We start from the raw sequence: 25,704 nt of genomic DNA, 5'->3' as shown, positions 1-25,704 counted from the left end.
GATAAGAAAAATTTAGTTTGACAACTGTTAGAAACTTACTTCAGTGCATTTTGTGTATCTTGTTTCAACTCACTGAAGAAAGCTATTTTAAACTGGTGTCTAACAAATAAAAGCTGAAAAAATAGAAAAAAAATCATTACACATATTCTCTTAAAAATATAAAATTTTTAATAATTTTTATTGAGACACAAAGGTATAAGAAAATATTCAAAATTAAAGTTCAAAAATTATTCCAACAAATAAGTATAGTTAAGAAGGCTATAAAAGTCTACATTTAAGAACATTAAGGGCAAAGGATACAAAAACTAATTAGCTCTTAAATGCTTTAAAAAGCCCTGGCCTGGTTAGAGCATCAGCCTGCAGACAGAAGGGTTACGGATTCGATTTTGGTAAAGGGCATGTACCTAGGTTGCAGGCTGGATCCCCAGCCCCAGTCGGGCACATTTGGGAGGCAAACAATCGATGTATCTCTCTCACATCGATTTTCTCTCTGTCTCTCTCCCTCCATCCCTCTCTCCCTTCCACTCTCTCTAAAATCCAATGGAAAAAATATCCTCGGGTAAGGATTAACAAAATAAATAAGTAAATAAATAAATGCTTAAAAAAACTTTAAAAGTACTGAAGCCCTTTAAAAACATCAAAGTATTAAAAACATTCATTATCTCCCTCAAATTAATCTGCTCTAAAATCTTTATTATTTCCTTCTTCAGGGAAAAACACGTACCTGGTGTGTTGTTTTATTCAAAAATTCTTTATGAGATTTCACTCTTCTGATTTCTGTGTAGTAATAGGTCTGTGCATGTTCATAAAAGGCGTTTTCTAATCTATTAAAAAATAGAAAGTTGCTTCTGTGAACTGGACAATGGTCACATAATTTGTGAGATAAGGCTATATCTGCAGGCTAAGATATGATGGGACTCAGACACTTTTTAAACATTATTTAAATACTAAAGGCCCGGTGCATGAAAATTCATGCACTGGAGGGGGTGGTCCCTCAGCCCAGCCTGCCCCCTCTCACAGTCCAGGAGCCCTCAGGGGTGGGAAGCGACCCGGCGATCAGGGGAAGGCGATGCCCCATCACACCTCTGCTGCTGCCACTGCCGGCAGCGCAGGCCTCAGGCGGCCCAGGTTACCTGAGCCTCAGGCCGGCCCTGGGTGGCTGGGGGGCTGAGGGGACTGGGGGACTCTGGGAGCAGGCGCATGGCAAGGCCGGGCCCGCCCCTAGGCATCTGGCCGTGCATCTGCCACCCTGGAGGGGCTGAGGACACTGGGTGCTGCCATCTTTGAAGGCAAGGCAGTCAATTAGCATATTCCCTCCTTATTGGCTGTGGGCGCCTCCATCTTTGAGATGGCATGAGGGTCAATTAGCATATTCCCTCTTTATTAGATAGGATATACATAAACATTAAAAATGAAGTAAAACACGGGCCAGAAATAGAGACACTGTCATATAAAAGGACAAGTATGTCAGAAAAGGCCATATGATAGTTACTGAGAAGTACAATTTAAAATATGGAAAAGTTTTTTAAATGAAGTTGACCTAGAGGTACATATGATGTCAATGAGGTGATGTTACATGGCAGTTCAGTATATGCTGTAAGATTATATTTATTTTTATAAAGAAAGACATTTTTAGGAAGGAAACAAGTCATTGCTAGTGGAATCACTTTTCAGCCTTTTGGTGAAGATCAAGTGTAGTAAGATGTTGATAGTGGTTATCCCAGGGAACTGGAAAGTTAAAGAGTTGACTAAGGGGATTTTACTTTTTATCTCATATCCTCAACACCATTTGAATTTTTTCCCCATGAACATCTACTTTTTTTTTTTATAAATGGGTCTAAACCTCCAATTTCTCAATGCCTAATAAACAATCTAAAGAAAAATATTTCAAAGACCTTCATTTACCTTATAATATAACCCACAAGGTGGTCAGTGTGGGGCAGGACAAACAAAGATTTTCCTGAGAGTTCACACGCATTACATAAAGCTGCAGCCCTTTCTGAAGCCATAACATCCTCTCCTGTTGACATGGCCCACAAAGATAGAAAAAATAATTAATGCATTCTTCCCAATGAGCATTTCCCCAAACCTGAGCAATATAATCCTATATAATAAAAGCCTAATATGCTAAGTGTCTGGTCGTCCAGTCAGCCATTCAACCAATCAAAACGTAATATGCTAATAATATGCTAAGGCCACTCAACTGCTTGCTATGACGTGCACTGACCACCAGGGGGCAGTCAACCAATCACTATGACGTGCACTGACCATCAGGGGACAGACGCTCTGACCAGTAGGTTAGCTTGCTGCTGGGGTCCAGCCAATCGGGACTGAGCGAGATGGGCCGAACACACCCTGGAGCCCTCCCGTGGTCCCTCCCCAGCTGGCCAACCTCCCGCGTCCCTCCCCTGCCCAAATCGTGCAACGGTGGGGTCCCTTGGCTTAACCTGAACCCTCTCGCAATCCAGTGCAGGAATTTCATGCGCCAGGCCTCTAGTTAAGAATAAAAACCCAAACCACTGTCACTATGCCAGTAGGATTCCTGGGATCCTTGAGAGCACTGCAGGTTCTTAGAAGGGACACAGTACATTATCTGTCAGGAAAATACTATGGAATTTTCTCCTGAGCCAAGATACACTAATTTATGCCAACACAGAAGCCACATTACTATTTCAAAAACCGTAACTAAAACTGGAAGCAATAATTCCTGAAAGTGGATTCAGGATGCTAAAAGTTCCAACACCGAAACAAAAAATATTTTGGCCTCTCAGTACGTCTGTGGCCGGACCAGGAGTCAAACCTGCAACCTTTTCGGTGCATGGGACAATGCTCAAGCAACTGAGCCACTGTGGCTGGGCAAAACCTAGGCATTTTCTAATGAGAAATTAGAAATCTATTGCCCTGACCAGTTTGGCTCAGTGGATAGAGCGTCGGCCTGCGGACTGAAAGGGCCCAGGTTCGATTCCGGTCAAGGGCATGTGCCTGGGTTGCGGGCACATCCCCAGTGGGAGGTGTGCAGGAGGCAGCTGATCGATGTTTCTCTCTCATCAATGTTTCTAACTCTCTGTCCCTCTCCCTTCCTCTGTAAAAAATCAATAAAAGATATTTTTAAAAAATGTTTAAAAAAAAATACTATTGCATTGTTCTTGGCCCTATTGCAAATTAAGAAAAAAAATATTACACGAGGAATATAATTTTAAACAAACCTCAGATAAGTATGTAAACAATGTTGTTTAAAAATCAAGTGCTAACTGTTTTGTCAATTGCTATATGCCTACATCAAGAGATAAGTGACAGGGAGCAGGACTTAAGAAGATCTGCACTCTTAAATATTCTTAAATTTTTACAATAAGCATTATGCATGTGTTACTAGTACACTACCTTTCCCATAACTGAATGCATAAAAGATTTTGACATTAACAATTATGCTTCTTGGTAATAAGAACTGGAGGCATAAAACAATTAATTCATTATTAACTTTTTGATACCTGGGGGCAACGGGGTTTTCTTCTGAATCAGAACCACTGCAACTTTTGTGTTTCTCCCTTGTAAACTCTGCCTGCAATGGAAAAATTATAACATTAAATAATTAAATTGTTTTTTAGAAATATACTAGTATTCAAACTCAGATGGTGTCACTCAGTGATTGAGCATCAATCAGCCCATTAACCAAGAGGTCATGGTTCAATTACAGGTCAGGACACATTCCCAGGTTGGAGCTCCATCCCCACTAGGGGGCGTGCAGGAGGCAGCCAACCCATGTCTCTCTCTCATCATTGATGTTTCTATCCCTCTCTCCCGCTCTCCCTCTCTCTGAAATCAATAAAAACATATTTTAAATACATGTATCTATTCAAGACCTTACATAAAATACATTTGGTAATTCAAAGAAAGAAATTTCAACTAAAAAATCTACAAGATTAGAGGAAATCTTCCCCTGCATACAAAGAAACACATGATTTCAACTTCAAAAATATAATCTCACATCAAGCTTTGAATCCTTACAAAAGTATGTTTTGAAAGTAAAAGTTTAATATGTACTTTCGTGTAAAAGTTATAATACAATATCCTTATAGTGACATATTACAGAGTAGTCATTCAAAAGAATTATTTTGAAACTGAGCTGGTGATAGAGCAAAAGTATTATGAGGCTAACGAGCAAATTACAGTATCTTCAAAAAATAGAAATGCAAGAAAAAGCATTTGAAAAAGCATTCAGACCAATTCGTCTTCTAATTTCTTCATCCTGCTCAGCATTATTTAAGTTAATGTGAATGCTTCCTGTTTGGAACTGAACACGTTTCACTGGAGTTCAGCAATCCCCAAAGTGACCACTGCAGCCTAAACAGTGCCCAGTGGCCATCAACCTAACGGGCCGACCTGACGAGCGCGAAGACCAGACCTGACTATTTCCACTCTGGTGGCGCACTCGGACTGCTTTTCCTTCCACTGCGGCTCGTCCCAGTCCAGCTCGTAGAACACAACCACCAGGGCTGGCACCAGGTTCAGATGCTTGTTCATCCAGCCGGTCTTCAGGATCCCTTTCGGAATGTACCACTCGTAGGAAGTTCTCTGCAAATATTGGCAAAAGGTGAAGAGTTACTTGATGACAACAGCAGCGGAAACTGCCTGTTCTTGAGCCCCAGGCACTTTATGGGCATTTAACTCACTCAGTGTATACCCAAGCCATTGTTAACAAGATGAGGAAATCCCAGCTTACGGAGACCAAATAGCCAGAAAGTAGTAGAGATGGGATCTCAACCCCAGTGCTGTGACAATTTTCATTTAAAGAATGAACAAAACCAAGTGTTTCTAATGATATAAGGCTCTCAAATACCCTGGAAGCAAACAGCCCTTTTCCAGGTAAATTTGACTTATATTCCTCACCATTTCAAGTGTCTGTTCTTGTAAAAGCTGCTCAAATAAACTATTATCTGAAATCCAACATAGCTTCATTTGTTTCAAGACATATTGCCAAGAGGGCATTTCACTTTACTTGTAAACTGTGAAGACCATGGGTCCTACGACAATACTGGTAATGATGAACGGGGAATGTGAAACCTTCCTAAATAGAGAGGCCTTTATGGAGATTTGGGGTTTTGTAAAAACAAATGAAAAAAAGAAAAAACTAGGCTCACTGTATAAAAAAAAACACCATTATTAAACACACCTGCAGTATATTAGACTTGACAAAAACCAGGGTTTTCTCTACCCGTCACTGTAACCATCCCTTTAATAAACTCAGGGGTTTTCGAGCTCAGACAGTAGGAACAAAAAGGGTATATGCACATATAGAGACAGAGAGGGAGAAGGAAAGCCCCCATGCAATCATAACGCCGTTACCTTGGGTCTACATTTGGGATACTCGTGGTCCCCTGGGAGCACCTTGAAAGAAATTGGTACGCGATCAGCCCTCCGATTGGCACAGAAAGCATCCCAGACAGCTCGGTGGACAGCATTATACACCACATCCAGGCCGGTGAGAGCGACAAAGGCCATCGGCCGACAGCATAACTCCACAGGGAAGTCCCACTGTGTGGGCCCCATGCTCAAGGCGTTCTGAAAGGCCTACAATACAAATGTTGGTACATTCATTAACTCATTTTTTAAAATCCCAAATCCGTTTCTAATATGTGAATCGCCACCATTTAGAAAACATTACAAAAAGGCAAAAGACTCTGAAGTGTCTGCAAATACAAAAGAAATCAAAAGTTTTTTAAAACTTTGATTCCTGCCAAAACCGGTTTGGCTCAGTGGATAGAGCGTCGGCCTGCGGACTGAAGGGTCCCGGGTTTGATTCCGGTCAGGGGCGTGTGCCTGGGTTGCAGGCACATCCCCGGTGGGAGATGTGCAGGAGGCAGCTGTTTGATGTTTCTCTCATCGATGTTTCTGACTCTCTCTCTCCCTTCCTCTCTGTAAAAAATCAATAAAATATATTTAAAAAAGACAAAAACAAAAAACTTTGATTCCTAAATTGACCTATTGACATTTGGTAACTATTGGTACTGTATTTTTAAAAAATCTTTCATATTACAAAGGTAGTCAACTTTAAAACGAATCAGTATTTTCAGTAACATCTCAAAAATCCACACAGAACTTTGGAATGAGCAGAGCAAGAAAGCAGAATGCCATCAAATTAAAATAGGTCTCATGACCTACTTCAGCTATAAAGAAAAATTATTGACATAGATATACAAAAACTGTAATTATCTATAATTTCTCTGTAATTGCTAACATCTAATTTCTGAATTCCTAAGATATTATTAAAATGATGTGCTAATTATCTCGTCGGTCCTCCGTATCTCCGGTACCACATCAGCAGATTCAATCAACCCTACTGTGTAGCCTACATGCATGTTCTAGCAGTCACACAAGAAAAGAGAAATAGGTGGAATTAATTTTAATGATATCCTATTTAACCGATATATCCAAAATAATACTTATCATTTCAACGTTAATATAAAAGTTGTTATCAAGATATTTTCCTTTTTTGTACCAAGTATTCAAAATCTGGTGTGTACTGTACACTCAAAGCACATCTCAATCTGGTCTAATCTACTTCAAATGTTCAGTAGCCACATATGGCTACTATACCGGGCAGCGCAGCTCTAAGTTATTGCAACTCTGTCCCAAATAATGAAAACTGTATCTGAAATTCTTATACATTCTATCCTAACAGCATTGGCACTTGAAATGGGTCGTGCTTATTCTGCAGCAAAGGAATGGGATGGCAAAGGGCAGGTACAGCGGCCTATGGACCTCGATGACAGCCTCGCCTAGAAGAAGCCAAGGGCGTGGACGGATGGACGGAGGCGCCGAAGTAGCAAGCGAACACCCTGGACGGGGACCACGTAGTGCAAGGGAATAATGTGGGAGCCGGCATGCACGCTAACAGGGAAGACTCTTGGAAAGAATGATGACGCAATGCCAAGGAAGGCGACCTGCTCAAAGTGGAAGGTAAATGCATGTGGTCACTATTTTTTAATTAATGGAGGTTCAGGGTGCAGGACAAGGCGAATGAGGATAAGATTCAAAGAAGTCCAACTACAAAACGACCAAAATAGGAACGACAGTTTGAGGCTTGGATGATGGGGAGAGAAAAAAAAAAAAGCTGATGTTGAGGATGTGACCCAACAACTGCCTTAAGAAAAGGGACCGCCCCGGGATCGCGTACGTCAGGAAAGGCGGAGAAGCAATGCTGAGCCCTAAAAGCAGGTCTACCTTCCTCCCCAGCCCCCCTTAAACCCGAGGCCCTAGAAACAGGTGCCCAGGGGCTAAACGAGAAACGCCAGCATTGCACCCGCTGACACCGCTGGAAAACGCAGGCCCTAACATCAGCCTTAGGAGCCAGCGCTCTCCCGCGGCGGTGTCGCCTGGCCCGCAGGTCTCCGGCCCGGACTCACCCAGGCCGCGTGCACGGGGCCCACTGCAGCTGTGGCCGGTCGCTTCCAGCCGGGGAGGACGAGGGGAAGCAGGCAGGGGTGCCTGAGACCGCCAGGCCAGTTCCTGCAGCCGCCGCCTCACAGCCGGTTCCAGCGAGCAGGACTTCCCCCCGCCCACCTGCGCATGCACAGGAAGCGCTTTCTGGGCCTGAGTGACAGCGCTCTCCACCAATCGCTACCCGGGAACTTTACGCTGATCCACAAGACGTAGGGAAGGCGCTCTATTTCCTACAGGTGCTGGAGCTGGGCGGAGCGAGGCGGAGCCAATAGGAGAAGCGAGAAGAAAGAGAGGGAGGGGCCTCTGCCTCAAGGCTCGGCTGTCTCTCCCGACACGCACCGGCGCCCCGCCTGCCACGGCCTCGGGCTCCGCGCCCTCAGCCCTTCCGCGGGCGGCTTCGCGCGGCCCGAGGGCCCGGGGTGCGCGTGACTGCGGTCTGCGGTGCGAAGGGCGTGCCTCCCGCGGCCGAGGGCGCGGAACAGGGACGCCCCGGCCTCGGGGCCGCCGCTCGCGTTTCCCTTCGTGATCGCGAACGCCGCCCGCCCCCCCCGGGAGGCGCCCGCGCCCGGCGCGATGGGTGCCAACGAGGACCAGGAGGTGAGTCCGCCCTGCACGCCCCTTTCCGCGCGCAGGCGCGGTGCCCGGCCCGAGAGAGCGTGGCTGCCTCCCCGCGCCGGACGAACGGCCCCGCACGTGCCCTCGCCCCCACGGCGGACAGAGCGCGGCTGATGCCCTCGGCTGACCGGTGCCCTGCGAGCCCGGCCGGACGCGCGCCGCCTCTGGCCGCCCCATGCCCCGCAGGTGTCCGTCTGGTCGGCCCGGGGTCGCCCTGTCTCCCCGGCTGCGGGGATGCGTGTCCTGGGTCCGCACGGTTGACGCTTGTGGGCTGAGTTGTTCCTGATGGAGCCCGATCGCCTCTGACTCACACCCACGGGCGTGTGGTAGAGTTCAATCCCTGATGGAGGGAAACATGACGCTGGTGTCCCCGGGGTCTGGCCGGTTCTTGGCTGGAATTGTCCATCTGGCAGTGGTGGGTTCTGAGCACACACCCCGTTGAAGGGGATGCTCCGTGTCATCGGGCGGCGGGGGAGGGGGCCTTCTGATTTTGTGATGGGGCGGATGGAGAGAGGTCTACGGAGGCGTGAGCGGCTGTCCCGGTGCGGCAGTCAGGACCGATCGGAGTTTCCGAAACAACCGGGAGCCCCTGTTCGTTCAGAACCTGGTGGAGGAGAGTTAGCGCCTGTGCCTGTTGGAGGCCATGGAGCCTGTGGATCACTAGCCAGTGGGCGCCTGGGTCCTTGCTGAGATATTCTTGCCAGGGGATCCTCTAAGCCAGCGGTTCTCAACCTTCCTGGTGCCGCGACCCTTTAATACCGTTCCTCATGTTGTGGTGACCCCCAATTTCATTGTCACAAATTGAACATAATTAAAGCATAGTGATCAGTCACAAAAACAGTATGTAATCATATATGTGTTTTCCAATGGTCTTAGGTGACCCCTGTGAAAGGGTCGTTCGACCCACAGGTTGAGCACCGCTGCTCTAAGCCAAGGCATGGAGAGTTCTCACTGGGAAGCGTGGAGCGCAGGGTGTGATGTTGCTCCAGGTCTGGCCCGTGGGCCATTTGGTGGGTTTATTTGAGCCTTTCTCGGTGTCCATTTTTTTAAGATTCCCCTGGGTTCGTGTGTTCGTGGGCGGATGACACGCCAGTGTCCTGTTTCCCAGGGGTGGGGCACAGTCCTCTGCAGTTAGATTTACGGTCAGCTAACCCTGGCCGGCCGTGGCTCTAGTCTATGCAGTGCCGTTGGCCTTTCGCCCTCGGAGGACTTTACCCTCCCCAGTGTCACCCTGCCAGCTTGTCTGGCAAGGACTGTCTGAATTTTCGTCCTGCCACCTGCCTGATTCGCTGTCCCATCGAATTGTCACCCGCTAAGTTGGCAAGGCTGCCCTCAGCTGTCGTGCCTGTCCAGGTCAGTAGTGGAAATATAGGAAGGCTGAACGATCCACGGAGTAGCACTATATTTTGAGTACGTTTGTTCCAATCTAATCTGAGTGGGGGGTTTTTTGTTGTTATTACTGATATTTAGGGAGAAAAAGTGGGGAGGGAGAGAGAGAAAGAAACATCAATGTGAGACGCATTGGTTGGCTGCCTCGCACTTGCGCCCCGGCTGGGGACGGACCTGAGACCTGGGCATCGAACCCACCACCACCTTATGGCGTACGGGACAACGCTCCAACCCACGGAGCCGCACTGGCCAGGGTGCCGCTCAGTTATTCTTGACTCTAGTTTGAATTTCTGTGAAAGTAGCAAGAGAAATTGTGGGGCCTTCCTGTAATCAGGTGACCCTCTCTAGGAAGGACTGTTGACATAGACGTTGTTTTTCATGTGCTTGCTAGGTCTTAGGAATGACTTCTTACTCTCAAACACTTTCTTTAGCCCTGGCCGGTTTGGCTCAGTGGATAGAGCATCGGCCTGTGGACTGAAGAGTCCCAGGTTTGATTCTGGCCAGGGGCACATGCCCGGGTTGCAGTCTCGATCCCCCCTGCCAACCCCCCGTAGGGGTGTGCAGGAGGCAGCCGATCGATGATTCTCATCATTGATGTTTCTATCTCTCTAGTTCTTTCCCTTCCTCTCTGAAATCAATAATAAAAAAAAACCACTTTCTTTAATAACCTGTTCTAAAATGTTGTCCACATAGATCAGATCCGCCCATCTTTAGTTTGTAGAATTCATGACTTGCGTGTTTTTTGTTTTTTTTCTGTCTTTTTTTTTAAATTAAATCTTTATTGTTCATATTATTACATTTGTTCCTCTTTTTTCCCCCCCATAACTCCCCTCCTCCCAGTTCCCGCCCCACCCTCCGCCCTCACTCCCCACCCACTGTCCTCATCCATAGGTGCACGATTTTTGTCCAGTCTCTTCCCGCATCTCCCACACCCCTTTCCCCCCCAAGAATGGTCAGTCCATTCCCTTTCTATGTCCCTGATTCTATTATAATCACCAGTTCATTCTGTTCATCAGATTATTTATTCACTTGATTCTTAGATTCACTTGTTGATAGATGCATATTTGTTGTTCATAATTTGTATCTTTACCTTTTTCTTCCTCTTCCTCTTCTTAAAGGATACCTTTCAGCATTTCATATAATCCTGGTTTGGTGGTGATGAACTCCTTTAGCTTTTCCTTATCTGTGAAGCTCTTTATCTGACGTTCAATTCTGAATGATAGCTTTGCTGGATAAAGTAATCTTGGTTGTAGGTTCTTGGTATTCATCACTTTGAATATTTCTTGCCACTCCCTTCTGGCCTGCAAAGTTTCTGTTGAGAAATCAGCTGACAGTCATATGGGTATTCCCTTATAGGTAACTGAGTTTCTTTCTCTTGCTGTTTTTAAGATTCTCTCTTTGTCTTTTGCTCTTGGCATTTTATTTTATTTTATTTTATTTTTTAAATATATTTTATTGATTTTTTACAGAGAGGAAGGGAGAGATAGAGAGTTAGAAACATCGATCAGCCGCCTCCTGCACACCCCCCACTGGGGATGTGCCCGCAACCAAGGTACATGCCCTTGACGGGAATCGAACCTGGGACCTTTGAATCCGCAGGCCGACGCTCTATCCACTGAGCCAAACCGGCTAGGGCTGCTCTTGGCATTTTAATTATGATGTGTCTTGGTGTGGTCCTCTTTGGATTCCTTTTGTTTGGGGTTCTCCGCGCTTCTTGGACCTGTAAGTCCATTTCTTTCACCAGTTGGGGGAAGTTTTCTGTCATTATTTCTTCAAATAGGTTTTCAATATCTTGCTCTCTCTCATCTTCTGGCACCCCTATAATTCTAATGTTGGTACGCTTGAAGCTGTCCCAGAGACTCCTTACACTATCCTCGCATTTTTGGATTCTTTTTTCATTTTGCTTTTCCAGTTGGGTGTTTTTTGCTTCCTCGCATTTCAAATCATTGACTTGATTCTTGCGCTCCTCTGGTCTGCTGTCGGGAGTCTGTATAATATTCGTTATTTCAGTCCGTGTATGCTTAATTTCTAGTTGGTTCCCCAATATAACATCGAGGGTCTCATTAGTTTTCTTGTAGATCTCATTAAGTTTATCGGCGACTTCTAAACAGTTCTTGAGAGACCTTAAAAGTGTGGTTCTGAACTCTATATCTTCCATTGACAATTTTGTCCTGTTTCTTTGTCTCCGCATTTTGTTATGCTTCCTTGGTGCACCCCCTAGTGGTCTTTGTGCGCAGTCTTATAGTTAAACCTTGATTGTTGTAGCTAATACCAGGGAGGGTTTGACCTCCAGGCCAAGTGGCTGTGAGAATCAGCTGTGTCTGCAGTGAGAGAACTTCTGTCCTCTAGGGAGGTGCTAATCTAGCCTTTGCCTGAGGCTATCCGGCAAATGCCTCTGTGCAGGGCTTGGGTGGGGCGGGTAGCACAGGATCAACAGGGTGGGCCGGAGAGAGCAGTTATGGCGGCTCTCAGTCCTGTCCCCAGGGGCTCTGCCTCTCTGAGTCCCAGCAACTGCTGCAAACCTCGGAGAGAAAGCTGCACTCGCTCTGACCGAAGCCAGACAGTCCCGCTTCTCCCGTTTGAGTCTGGGTCCCTAAAGACTCACCTGTATCTGGAGCTCAGAGTCTGCGACTCCCTCCCGATTGAAAATGCCAACCGCGCCCTCCGCCGCCAGCCCGCTCCGCGCACTCCGCACCTCAGAATTTGACTTCAGCACTGCGCCTCCTCTGAGTGTCCGTATGCGTTTCTCTTTCCTCCTAGTTGTAGGACTTCCACTCAGCCAGCGTTCCTGTGGTTCTGGGTGATGTCCGTTCCGTCTTTTAGTTTCACTTTTGAAGTAGTTGTTCAAGGCAGCAAACTCCGGCGTTAACCTATGCCGCCATTTTGGTTCTCCGACTTGCGTGTTTTTTAAACTAAAATATGTATCAAGTGCAGTCTCTCCTTGCTTCTCAAGTGTTCACCAGTAATCATAACAGCAGCGAGTCTTCTCCTCTAAGCCACACGGTCCTAAGACATATTTCCAGGCAGGGATTACTCTTACTACCCTTTTTCCCATCTTAGGTAGGTCTTCGCCAACCTTTTTCTGTCCTTAAATGTTTTACTGTTCTTCTTACTGTCCTTCAGTGTTTTTACAAGTTGTGTATCATTCTGTGGGGAGGGTCACAAGTAGAAAATGTGTAAGTAATGCTTTTTCACACTCTTTCTGTCCAAGCTACTCTTTGGCAGAGTGATGAAGGCACGTGCTCTGGGATTGCTTTAAACCTAATCTTATCCCCCACCCCGTTTGGAAGGGGAAAATAGTGAGATTTTCTTCACAGGACTGATGTGAGACTTAAGTGAGGTAACACACTGTCAAATGCTTCGCAGTGCCTGGCACATAATTTTGAAGGATTAGTATCAGTATTATTGTGTTGTGTTGGTATGTCCATCTACACTAATAAAAGAGAAAGATGCAAATTGACCATCACTTTGCAACACCCACCAGCCAATCAGGAGTGAGTATGCAAATTAACCAACAAAGATGGTGGGTTAATTTGCATGTGTAGGCACCGAGTGGCCGGGGGTGGGGTGGGAACATCCCCAGGACACAGGCACTCTGAGCTGGCAGCGGCCAGGGGCAGGGCGGGAACGTCCCCCGCAGCGAGCAGGCAGACAGCAGGGCCCTGCTTGCCCCTGGCCGTGGCAGTGAGGGGCAAGCAGTCCCCCGCAAGGTCCCCACAGAGAGCAGACACCAGGGCCTGCGGTGGCATCAAGCAGGCAGGTCCACAGAGAGCAGAGAACCATGGGGAGCAGGCCTAAGCCATCAGTAGGACATCCCCTGAGGGCTCCCAGATTGGAGAGGGTGCAGGTCAGGCTGAGGGACCCACCCCTAACCCCCACCCCCACCCCCATGCACATATTTCGTGCACCGGGCCCCTAGTCCTATCTAATAAAAGAGAAACATGGTAATTAGCATACAACCGCTACCCTTCCGATTGGCTAATCAGGGCGATATGCAAATTAACTGCTAGCCAAGATGGCGGCCGGCAGCCAGGCAGCTGGAAGCGAACATGAGGCTTGCTTGGTTCAGTGACGGAGGACTCCAACGTTCCCCACCTGCCTTGCCGGCCTCTGAGCTTGCAGTTTGAAACGTTGTAACAAATATAGAAGCTAAACAAAACCCCAGAAACCTGCTTTCAGCCGGCCGGGATCTCAGAGCTGAAGTTATAAATTGTTTTGATTATAGAACCCAAACAAACCAGATACCTGCTTTCAGCAGCAGAGGCCTCAGAGCTGGAGCCAGAGCTAAAGCTGGCCCAGAATAAAAAAGAAAAAAGAAAAAAAGAAGCAGTTGGGAGCTTCAGTCACCCGCCAGCCTGAAAACAGCCCTCAGCCCCTCACCCAGACTGGCCAGGCACCCCAGTGGGGACCCCCACCCTGAAGGGTGTGTGACCAGCTGCAAACAGCCATCATCCCCTCACCCAGGCTGGCCAGGCACCCCAGTGGGGACCCCCACCCTGAAGGGTGTGTGACCAGTTGCAAATAGCCATCATGCCCTCATCCAGGCTGGCCAGGCACCCCAGTGGGGACCCCCTCCCTGATCCAGGACACCCTTCAGGGCAAACCAGCCAGCCCCCACCCATGCACCAGGCCTCTATCCTATATAGTAAAAGGGTAATATGCCTCCTGGCACCGGTATCAACGTGACAGGGGGCAGCGCCTAAACCCCCTGATCGCCCTGCGGCTCTGTGTGTGACAGGGGGCGGGGCCACAACCTCCCTATCCGCCCTGCTCTGTTCCTGACAGGGGAAGGCGCCCCAACCCCCCACACAGGCCCTGCTCTGTGTGTGATGGGGTAGAGCCATAACCTCCCCATCTGCCCTGCCCTGAGTGTGAGAGTGGCGGCACCCCAACCCCCTGATCGGCCCTGCTCTGTGGGTGATAGAGGGCAGCGCCCCAACCCCCTGATGGGCCCTGCTCTGTGCGTGACGGGGTGGCGCTGCAACCTCCCCATCGACCCTACCTTCAGTGTGACGGGGCGGTGCCCCAACCCCCCAATCGGCCCTACCCTGAGCGTGACTGAGGGTGGCATCGCAACCTCCCAATCCGCCCTGCTCTGTGCATGACAGGGGGCGGCGCCCCAACTCCCCAATCGGCCCTGCTCTGAGCCCAACCAGGGGCTGCACCTAGGGATTGGGCCTGCCCTCTGCCACCCGGGAGCAGGCCTAAGCCAGCAGGTCGTTATCTCCCAAGGGGTCCCAGACTGCGAGAGGGCACAGGCCAGGCTGAGGGACCCCCTCTCTTCCCCCCCCCGAGTGCACAAATTTTTGTGCACCGGGCCTCTAGTGTATATTATAAACATCTAAGGCCAAATACGTTAGTCAACTTTTACATAGTGAAGTGGGCTTGAATCAGGCCCTCTATTTCTAATCCATTTGTACCACTAAACAAAATGCACTTGATTCATTTCTTTCAGATGGAACTGGAAGCATTACGTTCTATATATGAAGGAGATGAAAGTTTCCGGGAATTAAGTCCAGTTTCATTTCAATATAGGGTAAGACATGACATGAGTAGGAGCATTTACTACTTTACTAAAGAAGACTAAAGGTTGCTATAAATGCTGATTTTGTTTTTAAATTTAGTGGTTTGGATTTATCATGTTTTTGGATTTTCTAAAGCATTTAAATGAAGACACATCACCATGACATCAATTATTTAGTTAGTTAGTTAGTTAGTTAAAGCCTCTCCTGAGGATATTTTTTTCATTGATTTTTAGAGAAAGTGGAAGGGAGGGGGTGAGAGAGAGAGAGAGAGAGGCATCAATTGGTTGCCTCCCGCATGCTCCCTAGTTAGGCGGGGGACACGCGGGGGAGGATGTCGAACCTGCAACCCAGGTACATGCCCTTGATCAGGAATCGAACCCATGACCTTTGGTGTGCAGGCTGATGCTCTAACCACTGACCTGACCATGAGCATTGGAAGGGATTCATTCTAAAGATCATAATTAAATATTCTGTCTTTGCATCATTTTTTACAAGCCTGAGAGTTCCCTTTTCTTCAGATAGGTGAAAATGGTGATCCCAAAGCCTTCCTCATAGAGGTTTCCTGGACAGAAACATATCCCCAGACCCCTCCAATCATATCCATGAACGCTTTCTTCAACAACACCATGTGAGTAGGGTTTTATTTTCATTGGGGTTTTTTTACACTCTTGCTTTTCTGCTAGCAATATATTTCTTGTGCATTCCAGATCCTCAGCCGTGAAGGAGAGCATATTAGCCAAGTTACAGGAAGCGGTGGAAGCCAACCTCGGCACTGCCATGACCTACACGCTGTTCGAGTACGCCAAGGACAACAAGGAGCAGTTCATGGAGAATCACCATCCTGTGAACTCTGCGGTGAGTGTGCCATTTGTTTTTGCCACATTTTCTTATTGTTTCGATTTCACTGTTAGTTAATTTGAACTAGTTTTTTAATTGGAAAGAGATTGTTGGTTTAAAGTGAATTATATCTGAGTTAAATAAGAGCAATGAATTTTAGATTTCTTAGCTTCCATGTAACTTTAAAAATTTTACTCTCCTGATTTTACCCTTCCTATAAGACTAGAATACTTCATGTACCCACCAAAACTGATATTGTAGAATCCATATTTTCAAGTTTATTTCCTCATAAAACTCAGAAAGGGGGTTTCTTACATAGAGCTAAAATATGTATGACATTTTTTATGAGGATTATTTCATTGTAAGTGGTCTTGCCACTGGTCAGTTTGAAGGTATAGCAGTTTAAGGAGACTTTATTATATGGAAAAAGTATACATTTTTTTCTAGAATTATTTTAGGGAAGAAGCATCTTTGATGACCATGAGCATCTGTGTATTAGCCCCTTTACACCACATCCTGCACTAAAAAATGTCTGTGGTCAGTGCTGAGTTTTGTCCGTGAACCAAGCTGTACACTGACAGCAAAGGCCACGTCCTGTACTTGAGCGGTTCTGGGTTCCACGTGCCCAGCAGAGCACAGAACACTGAAAGACAGCTGGAGAAGCAGTTTGCCCAGCTGTATTTTAAATATTTCCTTCATTTCAGGGAAGTAGGGTATTCTTAAGTATTTTTCTAAAGACTTATTTAAATTTCCAAATAATAGCAAATTAACTAAATTGTAAAATTAACATGGAACTTCAGAGCTTCTGCATAATGCTGGTGTCAGATCTTCTTGCTGAGGGTCCTGGTTGCAACAGTTGCACTAGTATTGTGCCCATCAGTGTGCATTCTAGTGAATCCAGTACACTAAGTTCACCTGTACTAATAAACAAATCTAACAGTGGAGGTTTCTTTTACTTCACAAGTCTAAAAATGATTAACCTGTTTCAGGATGTAGCCATATTTTGTGTAATTCAATAAGCTTAAGACATGGGTCTAAGAATTCTTTTTTTCCCCTAGACATCCATAAGCAATATCCTCTCAGTTGACACTCCTAATGTAGCCCCATCCAGTAAGAAAAAAGACAAGAAGGAACAGCTTACAAAAGCCCAGAAACGCAAGCTGGCAGATAAAACAGGTTTGTGTTTGTTTTTTCTTTTTATGACATAAAGGAATGTGTTGCTTTTTATTGCGCTGTAGGTGCTTAATAACTATGTTTCCATTTAGAGGATTAGTCTCCACTCTTTATTCTGGGGACAGTTGGATCAGAGACTGTCAGGGCACAAATGTGTATTGAAAATACTTTCTCCTTCCCCACAAGAGAGAGCCAAGTGAGAAGAAGGTAGATGAGCGGCAAAGTAACTATAAATCAGTCCTGACTTTCAGAGCATTAGAACAGCATACGGGCCCTAGCTGTTTGGCTCAGTGGATAGAGCATCAGCCTGCGGACTGAAAGGTCCCAGGTTCAATTCCGGTCAGGGGCACTTGCCCAGGTTGCAGGCTCAATCCCCAATAGGGGGCATGCAGGAGGCAGCCAATCAATGATTCTCTGTCATCATTGATGTTTTTATCTCTCTCTCCTCCTCCCTTCCTCTCTGAAATCAATAAAAATATATGTTAAAAAAAAAAAGAATAGCATACAAGTGTGTGTCCTACTTGTACCCTCTCTGTCATGTGTGGGATTTTCCTGTTTGTTTACCTCTATGTCAGATATATGTATTATTGAAAACTTCTTGAAATACAGCTTTCATATGAAATGAAGTCTGGTACACCATTTGATCTTAGCACAATAAATACTTTAATGTTTTTGTCTATAGTTGACTTACTTATACAACAGCAATGAAATTTAAGAATGGAATTCCTGTCCTGCCTGGTTTGGCTCAGTGGATAGAGCTTCGGGTTCAAATCCAATCAAGGGCACATACCTCAGTTGCAGGCTTGATACCCAGCCCCGGTTGGGGCGCGTGCAGGAGGCAGCCAACTGATGTGTCTCTCTCACATGGATGTTTCTCTCTCTCTGTCGCTTCCCCTCCCACTCTCTCTAAAAAATCAATGGAAAAATATCCTTGGGTGGTGATTAGCAACAGCAGCAAAAAGGTGGAATTCTGTGTGTCTTAAACCAAAGTCATTTCAGGTGGACCTTTAGAAGGGTATTGTAAACCCCAGCTTATATCAGCAATAATGTTTTACCCTTTTCTTTAACCTGAAAATTGGCAAATTATATCAACCTGTAAATCTTTTCCTAGTTAAATAGAGTGATATTACTGTGTGTGCTTGTAGACATTTATATACATGTACACGTGTGCGCATATATTTACGTCTTTATGTGTGTGTTACTGGTGCGAGGTTACAGCTGCTCTTTATTGAGAACTGACCCTTTTACTTTGGTGATAAAGTTTAAAATAGTGTCCTTTTTAAAATACAGTGCTGGTAGTTTTCTGGTTATCTATGTTTTGTTTAATGTCTGTGGCAGAATAAAAAGATAGCAATCTGTATTAACCCTCAAAATACATTTTTGAAATTGTAATGGTTTGTAAAATAAAGTCTGGGAATCCATTATGTATACCAAAGTCAAAGCAGCATAAATACAGCATTAACCACTAAAGCAGTAAGTTGTTAGCTGTAACAGCCTGGTTTCTAGAACGTGGGTTCATCACTTTTTGGAATGTTTAGCATCTGTGTCAGTCAGTTCATTACCTGTTGCTTTCATACATGATGACCTCAGTCACTCCCTTTTCTTACTGTACCCCTACCTCCACCTCCTTGATGGTGCCCGCCTAAAAGCCGTTATCTCCCTGTGATTACAGCACAGGGGCTTGTGGCTTGGAGCTCACATTCTAAATAGAGCTGTAATGGGACAGCCATGGCTGGCACTGTGAGTGAGTTTTGGTTCCCAAGCCTGGTGAGCTGCCTCCATTCCCTCCTAACCAGGAATCAGGGGGGATAAGACTCTTCTTGGCATGAAGGAGAAAAGAACCATTAGCATCTAAAATTGAGCTCCAGTAATATTGCTTCTCTCCTGTAATAATCAAAGGCTTGCTTTCTGTTTCCCTTGCTATAAAATTAATGTGCTTGTTTCAAATACAGATTTTTGTACATTTTCTAAAATGAGACATACAAATATATCAAGCATAAAGGAAATCAAGCCATTTTAAATTGAAAAATGTTTAAGTGTATCTATTTATTAAACCACTAGAGTCCCGGTGCATGAAAATTCATGCACTGGAGGGGGGTCCCTCAGCCCGACCTGTCCCCTCTCACAGTCCAGGAGCCCTCAGGGGTGGGAGGCGACCTGGCGATCAGGGGAAGGCAATGCCCCATCACACCTCTGCTGCCACGGCCGGCAGCGCAAGCCTCGCTGGCCCTGGTTACCTGAGCCTTGGGCGGCCCTGGGAAGCAGGGGGGTGAGGGGACTGGGGGACTCCAGAGGCAGGAGGGCGGCAAGGTCGGGCCTGCCTGGGGGCGCCTGCCGCCCTGGCGGGGCTGAGGGGACTGGGCACCGCCATCTTGTGGCTGTGGGTGCTGCCATCTTTGAGGGCAGGGCAGTAATTGGCATATTCCCTCCTTATTGGCTGTGGGTGCCGCCATCTTTGTGACAGTGTGAGGGTCAATTAGCATATTCCCTCTTTATTAGATAGAATTCTTTAAATTTGAATATTTTATTAAAGGAATGAAATTCTTTTACTTTATATATTGTAAATTCTTATATAAAAGTCCAGCCTGCTTTAAGCACTCCCAACAGATTAAAGCCCTGTTTAAAAATGTCAGATTAAGTGGTGACCATTTTATCAGGACACAGGAGTTGGTAAGTTGGCCAGGCCTCCTCTTAATCTTGAGCCAAACGTTTGTCCGTGAGGCCTCTTGCCTTGAGCACAGCTTCCTGGAGTGAAGCACTGGCACATGGAACAGTAGCGACACAGCTTCTCGCGGAGCTACGCTGTGCCCTGTGAAAGCAGCAGGTTCTCTGAGCAAGTCCTTGGAGCTGACAAGTGGATGGGTTTCTCTCCCTGGCATTACCCGCTCACCTCCGTACTTTTCCCCGAGACCAGGTTTTGTCTAGAGTGAAATTAGGGGACTGGCAGAGGACACACCTGAAGCTCTTGGCTGTGAGCCTAGGAAACTGCTTCCAGGCACAGTAACGATACTTAAACTTCACCTGCTGTGCAGAATGGGGTCTACATCCTGTGTATTCGAATATTCACTTAAAAATCACTGATTGGTCTTAGAAACAAAGTTCCTGTTTTTTCTCCTCTAGATCACAAAGGGGAGCTCCCTCGAGGCTGGAACTGGGTGGACGTGGTGAAGGTACACAATCCTTACTTCCCGCCTCACGCCCTTTGGCATTGCCATCAGTACTGACGCTTTCTCTCCCGTTTTCTCCCCCCGCCTCTGGGTTTCCCTGGGACGTCTGTTTCCTCTCCTACACTCAGCATGTAAGTATTTGTAACTGCAGTGAGGTGTGATGTCTGTGTACGTACACCATACAATGGGCTTGCTAAGCTATGACTCTAATTAATGACGATATGGAAACTGAAGAAACACGTCACAGGAAGATATGCTTTGATTTCTTAGGAGAAATTAGGCATTTTACTTAGGTCAGACCGTAGTTGTAGTTTCCTATCATTATCAAGAAAGATTTTCTGTTTTTGTTGTTTTAAATTGTTTACTTCCATTTTGAATTTTTCTGCCAACTACTCTCAGTATTTTTCTTGCACGAATTTGTAGCTTCAAATGTATTAAACTGATACCTAACACAGTGCCAATCTTGTCAGACTTAACTAATATGATCCAAGGAGAGTTAAAGATAGTGTTTTAGTGAGGACCTAATGGGCATATTCTTACAGTTTATTTTAAAGTCAGCTGTTTGGGCCATGGGATGCCTTTTCCATAAAAACTGTTTAAAATAATCTTTGTGCTTCTAGTATGTAATACAAAAATAGGGGGTGGAAGCTGGAGGTGGTTTAAGTTCCCAAACCTTGCTGTCTCTGGTTCCAGGAGCTGTAAATGCTTACCTTTGATATGAAGTGGAAATAACTCAATATGATAGCTTAAACTTGTTGAATATTTCTTTTATCTTTTTTCATAGTTAAGCAAAAGTGGCACTAAAGATGATGAATAGCACTTGGAATTGGAAACAAGGGAAGAACATCCTTAAAAAGTAAACTGGGTTCAAACTCGTCACTCTTTTCTGGCATTGAGGTGGCTTTTTATAAAACAATTTTTTTGTATGTTTCTTACATAAAAATGTTTTCAGCTGAAAGTTCATGAAGAGATTTGGTTTTATTAAATTATTTTCACAAACTTGCCTTAATAAAAGGTGAAATGTTACTGTTTAATATACTTTGGAAGCCTTTTGAGCTTTGTCAGTGGAATAAGAGGAATAATAAGTAATCAGTGTTAACTTATATGATCTTATTCTAATGGATGTGATTACTTTTTTTTTTTAAGACTTTTCCAAAACTCCTGTCCCAGGGAATAGAGCACTGAGTGAACAATTATTCTGAAGCATGATCCAGATTCATAAGCTTCTCCTCTTAGTCAAGTGTTCATCTCTTCTCTCTCCCCATTACTGAGGCATGACTTGCTTCAGAGAAACTTAAATCCTGGATTTAGCTTTACACATAATATTCTTTGTACCGCCTCCCACCCCCACCCCAGGGTGAACTGCTTCCCTGTAATAAGTGAATATTGGTTTATGCTTTTCTCTCAGTTTGGATCATGATGTTTGATCATGAGAGCTTTCCATGGTGTGTGGAAGAGGAGAATATAAAAACGGATCTGTCTCATACATCAGACAGCATCTGAACAGAAGTGCTGGTTCCAATTTAAACGTTTCTCTTCACTGCACTACCAAAACAGGAGTACAAGATGCCTTAATCTTTAATTTTTGTATTGTTGGAGCCAGTCGTCTTAATAAATTCCTGTTTATCTGCTATCGTATATCTTTTGTTGTTTGGTAACTGAGGTCTTGTAAATGACTTAGCATACAACCACGTTCCATGTTTTGTTCCAGGTATTCAAATGCATTTCTCACCCCGAGCATCGTCGTCATAATAGAAGTATTTCAAATGCTGAACTGTAGTACATGCTTGATTGTTTTTTCAATCATTAAAAGAGGAAACCGTTAGTGCAGTTTTTCCAGGGGGTTACTGATGCCTTTGCGCGTTTTACAGTGATTCTGTTTCTGCTCCCAGCTTTAAAAATACTTAGGGCTGCTGCTGCAGGGTCCCAAAGAGACGTTGCTGGTTCCTCAGCTGCACTGTGCGGTGTGGGTCTGCGTTGTTGAAGAACAATTATGGTTTTCAAAAGTTTCCTTAGCGTAAGAGCAGTCTGGGTTGTGTTCATGGTTTTTACTGAGCTAACACTGGCTTCAGTTAAGTTATGAAGTAATTATAATTATGGTGAAGAAATTTAACCTCATTTTTAAAAGCTGAGTAGCATTTTATTTCTTGAAACTAGAGGCCCAGTGCACAATTTGTGCACAGGTGGGGTCCCTCAGGAGGGCCTGCAGGGATCGGGCCCCAGATCGCGCCCCCAGCCTCGCAGCCCCCCAGCCCTACCTGGCACCCTGCCCGGCTCCATTAGCACCTGGGAGCCAGGCAGCAGCCCTGCCCCCCATCACCGCCACTGGTCGCCATCTGCGGGGCGATTGGTCAGGGTCAAGCCCCTGCCACTGCTGCTGCTGGTTGCCATCTGCGGAGCAATTGGCAGGGCAGTTGGGCCCCCGCTCACACCCGCCTTGGCCTGGCACCGCCCACTCACCTGCTCCACCATCCCGCCCTGGTCCCGCTCTCGTTGAGGCCCATCGGGGTTGTCAGCACCTCCACTGCCGCCCGTGCCGACCCCTGGTGGTCAGCCACATCATAGCGAGCAGTCGAACTCCCAAGGGGACAATTTGCATATTGGGCTTTTATATAGAGGTAATATGATAGAAACATTAACATTCAGGGCTATTGAAATATGCCGACTTTGTTTTGGGGTTGTGTTCGTACTTTTTTATTGTGTTGATTTGTCTGTTGTTTTTAAAGAAGCTACTACATCTGCTAGTGGAAGAAAAGCCTTTGTTTTGCTCCGAAGAGTCTGAACTGTTCAAGCTTATCACGGTTCATAGATTACAAAGAATAACGCTAGTAAAATGCCAATGAACTATTTTTACTCTTTTTATATGACATGTACAGATTCCGGGAGGCAATGGTGGCAGTGGTGCCTCTTACCTCCTTATGTGACTCTTGAACATTCTCTCATCAATAGTGCCATCACTGTTCAACACTCCCAGTATATTTTCTCAAACTGTTTACTTAAAGTTGTATGGAATGGCATAATTAATAAGCAATAAAATCTGGACTACGCACAATGGTGTTTCTACGTTTTATTTCAAATGACTTGAGGGAGAATTGTTTATTTTATAAACGTGCATAGTCTTAGAGTGCAAAGTGTACCCTCCTACTAGAAACTGTTCAAGCTATTGGATTAAAAAAATGTTTTTTAAATGAGCTGATGGGAAGGTAAGGAGTACCCAGTCTGAAACATTATGTGAAAGCTGGGCCCTTGAGGTTAAGGACAGCTTTTTATTTTCAAGCTTCAGGGGCCCAGAGGCAGGAGGTGAAGTCCAGGGCTAGTCGGGGGTGAGGGATCACACATACACCACCCCTCCCTGCTTGAGGCTGAGCACTGTCCCCCCGAGGGAAGATTCCATCTTTTTTTTTTTAATTAAATCTTTATTGTTCAGATTATTACATTTGTTCCTCTTTTTTCCCTCCATAACTCCCCTCCTCCCAGTTCCCGCCCCACCCTCCGCCCTCACTCCCCACCCACTGTCCTCATCCATAGGTGCACGATTTTTGTCCAGTCTCTTCCCGCATCTCCCACACCCCTTTCCCCCCCAAGAATAGTCAGTCCATTCCCTTTCTATGTCCCTGATTCTATTATAATCACCAGTTCATTCTGTTCATCAGATTATTTATTCACTTGATTCTTAGATTCACTTGTTGATAGATGCATATTTGTTGTTCATAATTTGTATCTTTACCTTTTTCTTCCTTTTCCTCTTCTTAAAGGATACCTTTCAGCATTTCATATAATCCTGGTTTGGTGGTGATGAACTCCTTTAGCTTTTTCTTATCCGTGAAGCTCTTTATCTGACCTTCAATTCTGAATGATAGCTTTGCTGGATAAAGTAATCTTGGTTGTAGGTTCTTGGTATTCATCACTTTGAATATTTCTTGCCACTCCCTTCTGGCCTGCAAAGTTTCTGTTGAGAAATCAGCTGACAGTCGTATGGGTATTCCCTTGTAGGTAACTGAGTTTCTTTCTCTTGCTGCTTTTAAGATTCTCTCTTTGTCTTTTGCTCTTGGCATTTTAATTATGATGTGTCTTGGTGTGGTCCTCTTTGGATTCCTTTTGTTTGGGGTTCTCCGCACTTCTTGGACCTGTAAGTCCATTTCTTTGACCAGGTAGGGGAAGTTTTCTGTCATTATTTCTTCAAATAGGTTTTCAATATCTTGCTCTCTCTCATCTTCTGGCACCCCTATAATTCTAATGTTGGTACGCTTGAAGCTGTCCCAGAGACTCCTTACACTATCCTCGCATTTTTGGATTCTTTTTTCATTTTGCTTTTCCGGTTGGGTGTTTTTTGCTTCCTCGCATTTCAAATCATTGACTTGATTCTTGCGCTCCTCTGGTCTGCTGTCGGGAGTCTGTATAATATTCGTTATTTCAGTCCGTGTATGCTTAATTTCTAGTTGGTTCCCCAATATAACATCGAGGGTCTCATTAGTTTTCTTGTAGATCTCATTAAGTTTATCGGCGGCTTCTAAACAGTTCTTGAGAGACCTTAAAAGTGTGGTTCTGAACTCTATATCTTCCATTGACAATTTTGTCCTGTTTCTTTGTCTCCGCATTTTGTTATGCTTCCTTGGTGCACCCCCTAGTGGTCTTTGTGCGCAGTCTTATAGTTAAACCTTGATTGTTGTAGCTAATACCAGGGAGGGTTTGACCTCCAGGCCAAGTGGCTGTGAGAATCAGCTGTGTCTGCAGTGAGAGAACTTCTGTCCTCTAGGGAGGTGCTAATCTAGCCTTTGCCTGAGGCTATCCGGCAAATGCCTCTGTGCAGGGCTTGGGCGGGGCGGGTAGCACAGGATCAACAGGGTGGGCCGGAGAGAGCAGTTATGGCAGCTCTCAGTCCTTTCCCCAGGGGCTCTGCCTCTCTGAGTCCCAGCAACTGCTGCAAACCTCAGAGAGAAAGCTGCACTCGCTCTGACCGAAGCCAGACAGTCCTGCTTCTCCCGTTTGAGTCTGGGTCCCTAAAGACTCGCCCGTATCTGGAGCTCAGAGTCTGCGACTCCCTCCCGATTGAAAATGCCAACCGCGCCCTCCGCCGCCAGCCCGCTCCGCGCACTCCGCACCTCAGAATTTGACTTCAGCACTGCGCCTCCTCTGAGTGTCCGTATGCATTTCTCTTTCCTCCTAGTTGTAGGACTTCCACTCAGCCAGCGTTCCTGTGGTTCTGGGTGATGTCCGTTCCGTCTTTTAGTTTCACTTTTGAAGTAGTTGTTCAAGGCAGCAAACTCCGGCGTGAACCTATGCCGCCATCTTGGTTCTCTCCTCGGAAGCTTTCATCTTGAATTTTGTTGATGGAGGGGTAAAATGTAAATATGCATGCATGTACTCTCCTGACCACTTATAACAGGGTGCCTCTCACGAATTTCAGCCCAGATTCCTCCCCATATAGACCATCTGAGAAAACAAACAAAAACCTCAAGCTGGGATTTCCGTTTGAAGTGGCACCAAGTGGTTAGCGCCCTGGACACCATAGAAACGACCGCAAATTCTCTCTGGAAGAACCCACCTTCCGAAGAAGC

General features: G+C 45.7%; 2 protein-coding genes across 11 annotated transcripts in view; one reads left to right on the top strand and one right to left on the bottom strand.

The window, feature by feature from the left end:
• TRAPPC11 (trafficking protein particle complex 11) overlaps positions 1–7,565 on the bottom strand; it is a 32,271-nt gene extending 24,706 nt beyond the window's left edge. For 4 of the 5 annotated variants that reach the window (XM_036297085.1, XM_036297086.1, XM_036297087.1 and 1 more), the window contains exons 1-7: positions 7,404–7,565; positions 5,344–5,568; positions 4,403–4,572; positions 3,489–3,559; positions 1,906–2,020; positions 725–824; positions 40–113 (exon numbers count right to left, since the gene is read on the bottom strand). In XM_036297085.1, the coding sequence (XP_036152978.1) occupies positions 40–113; positions 725–824; positions 1,906–2,020; positions 3,489–3,559; positions 4,403–4,572; positions 5,344–5,547 (734 nt within the window). In that variant the 5' untranslated portion in view covers positions 5,548–5,568; positions 7,404–7,565. The remainder of the gene's footprint in view (positions 1–39; positions 114–724; positions 825–1,905; positions 2,021–3,488; positions 3,560–4,402; positions 4,573–5,343; positions 5,569–7,403) is intronic. The other variant, XM_036297084.1, reaches the window with a different exon arrangement.
• A 193-nt stretch (positions 7,566–7,758) lies between these two features.
• Positions 7,759–23,198, top strand: RWDD4 (RWD domain containing 4). 6 transcript variants are annotated; one of them, XM_036297092.1, is made up of 9 exons: positions 7,760–8,037; positions 14,900–14,980; positions 15,488–15,597; positions 15,677–15,824; positions 16,865–16,982; positions 20,100–20,149; positions 20,275–20,277; positions 20,931–21,002; positions 21,858–23,198. In XM_036297092.1, exons 1-8 carry the CDS (start codon positions 8,014–8,016, stop codon positions 20,961–20,963), a joined length of 567 nt encoding a protein of 188 aa, XP_036152985.1. In that variant the 5' UTR covers positions 7,760–8,013; the 3' UTR covers positions 20,964–21,002; positions 21,858–23,198. The 6 variants fall into 6 exon arrangements, with proteins under 6 accessions (XP_036152987.1, XP_036152985.1, XP_036152984.1 ...); XM_036297091.1 differs by lacking the exon at positions 21,858–23,198 and adding an exon at positions 21,555–21,784; XM_036297090.1 differs by lacking the exon at positions 21,858–23,198 and adding an exon at positions 21,293–21,784.
• The last annotated feature ends 2,506 nt before the right edge of the window (positions 23,199–25,704 follow it).

The sequence above is a fragment of the Myotis myotis genome, unplaced genomic scaffold, assembly GCF_014108235.1.
Source record: "Myotis myotis isolate mMyoMyo1 unplaced genomic scaffold, mMyoMyo1.p scaffold_m19_p_3, whole genome shotgun sequence".
Taxonomy (NCBI): Eukaryota; Metazoa; Chordata; class Mammalia; order Chiroptera; family Vespertilionidae; genus Myotis; species Myotis myotis.
The sequence above is the reverse complement of the archived record's forward strand: the minus strand, read 5'-3'. Positions and strand labels throughout refer to the sequence as shown.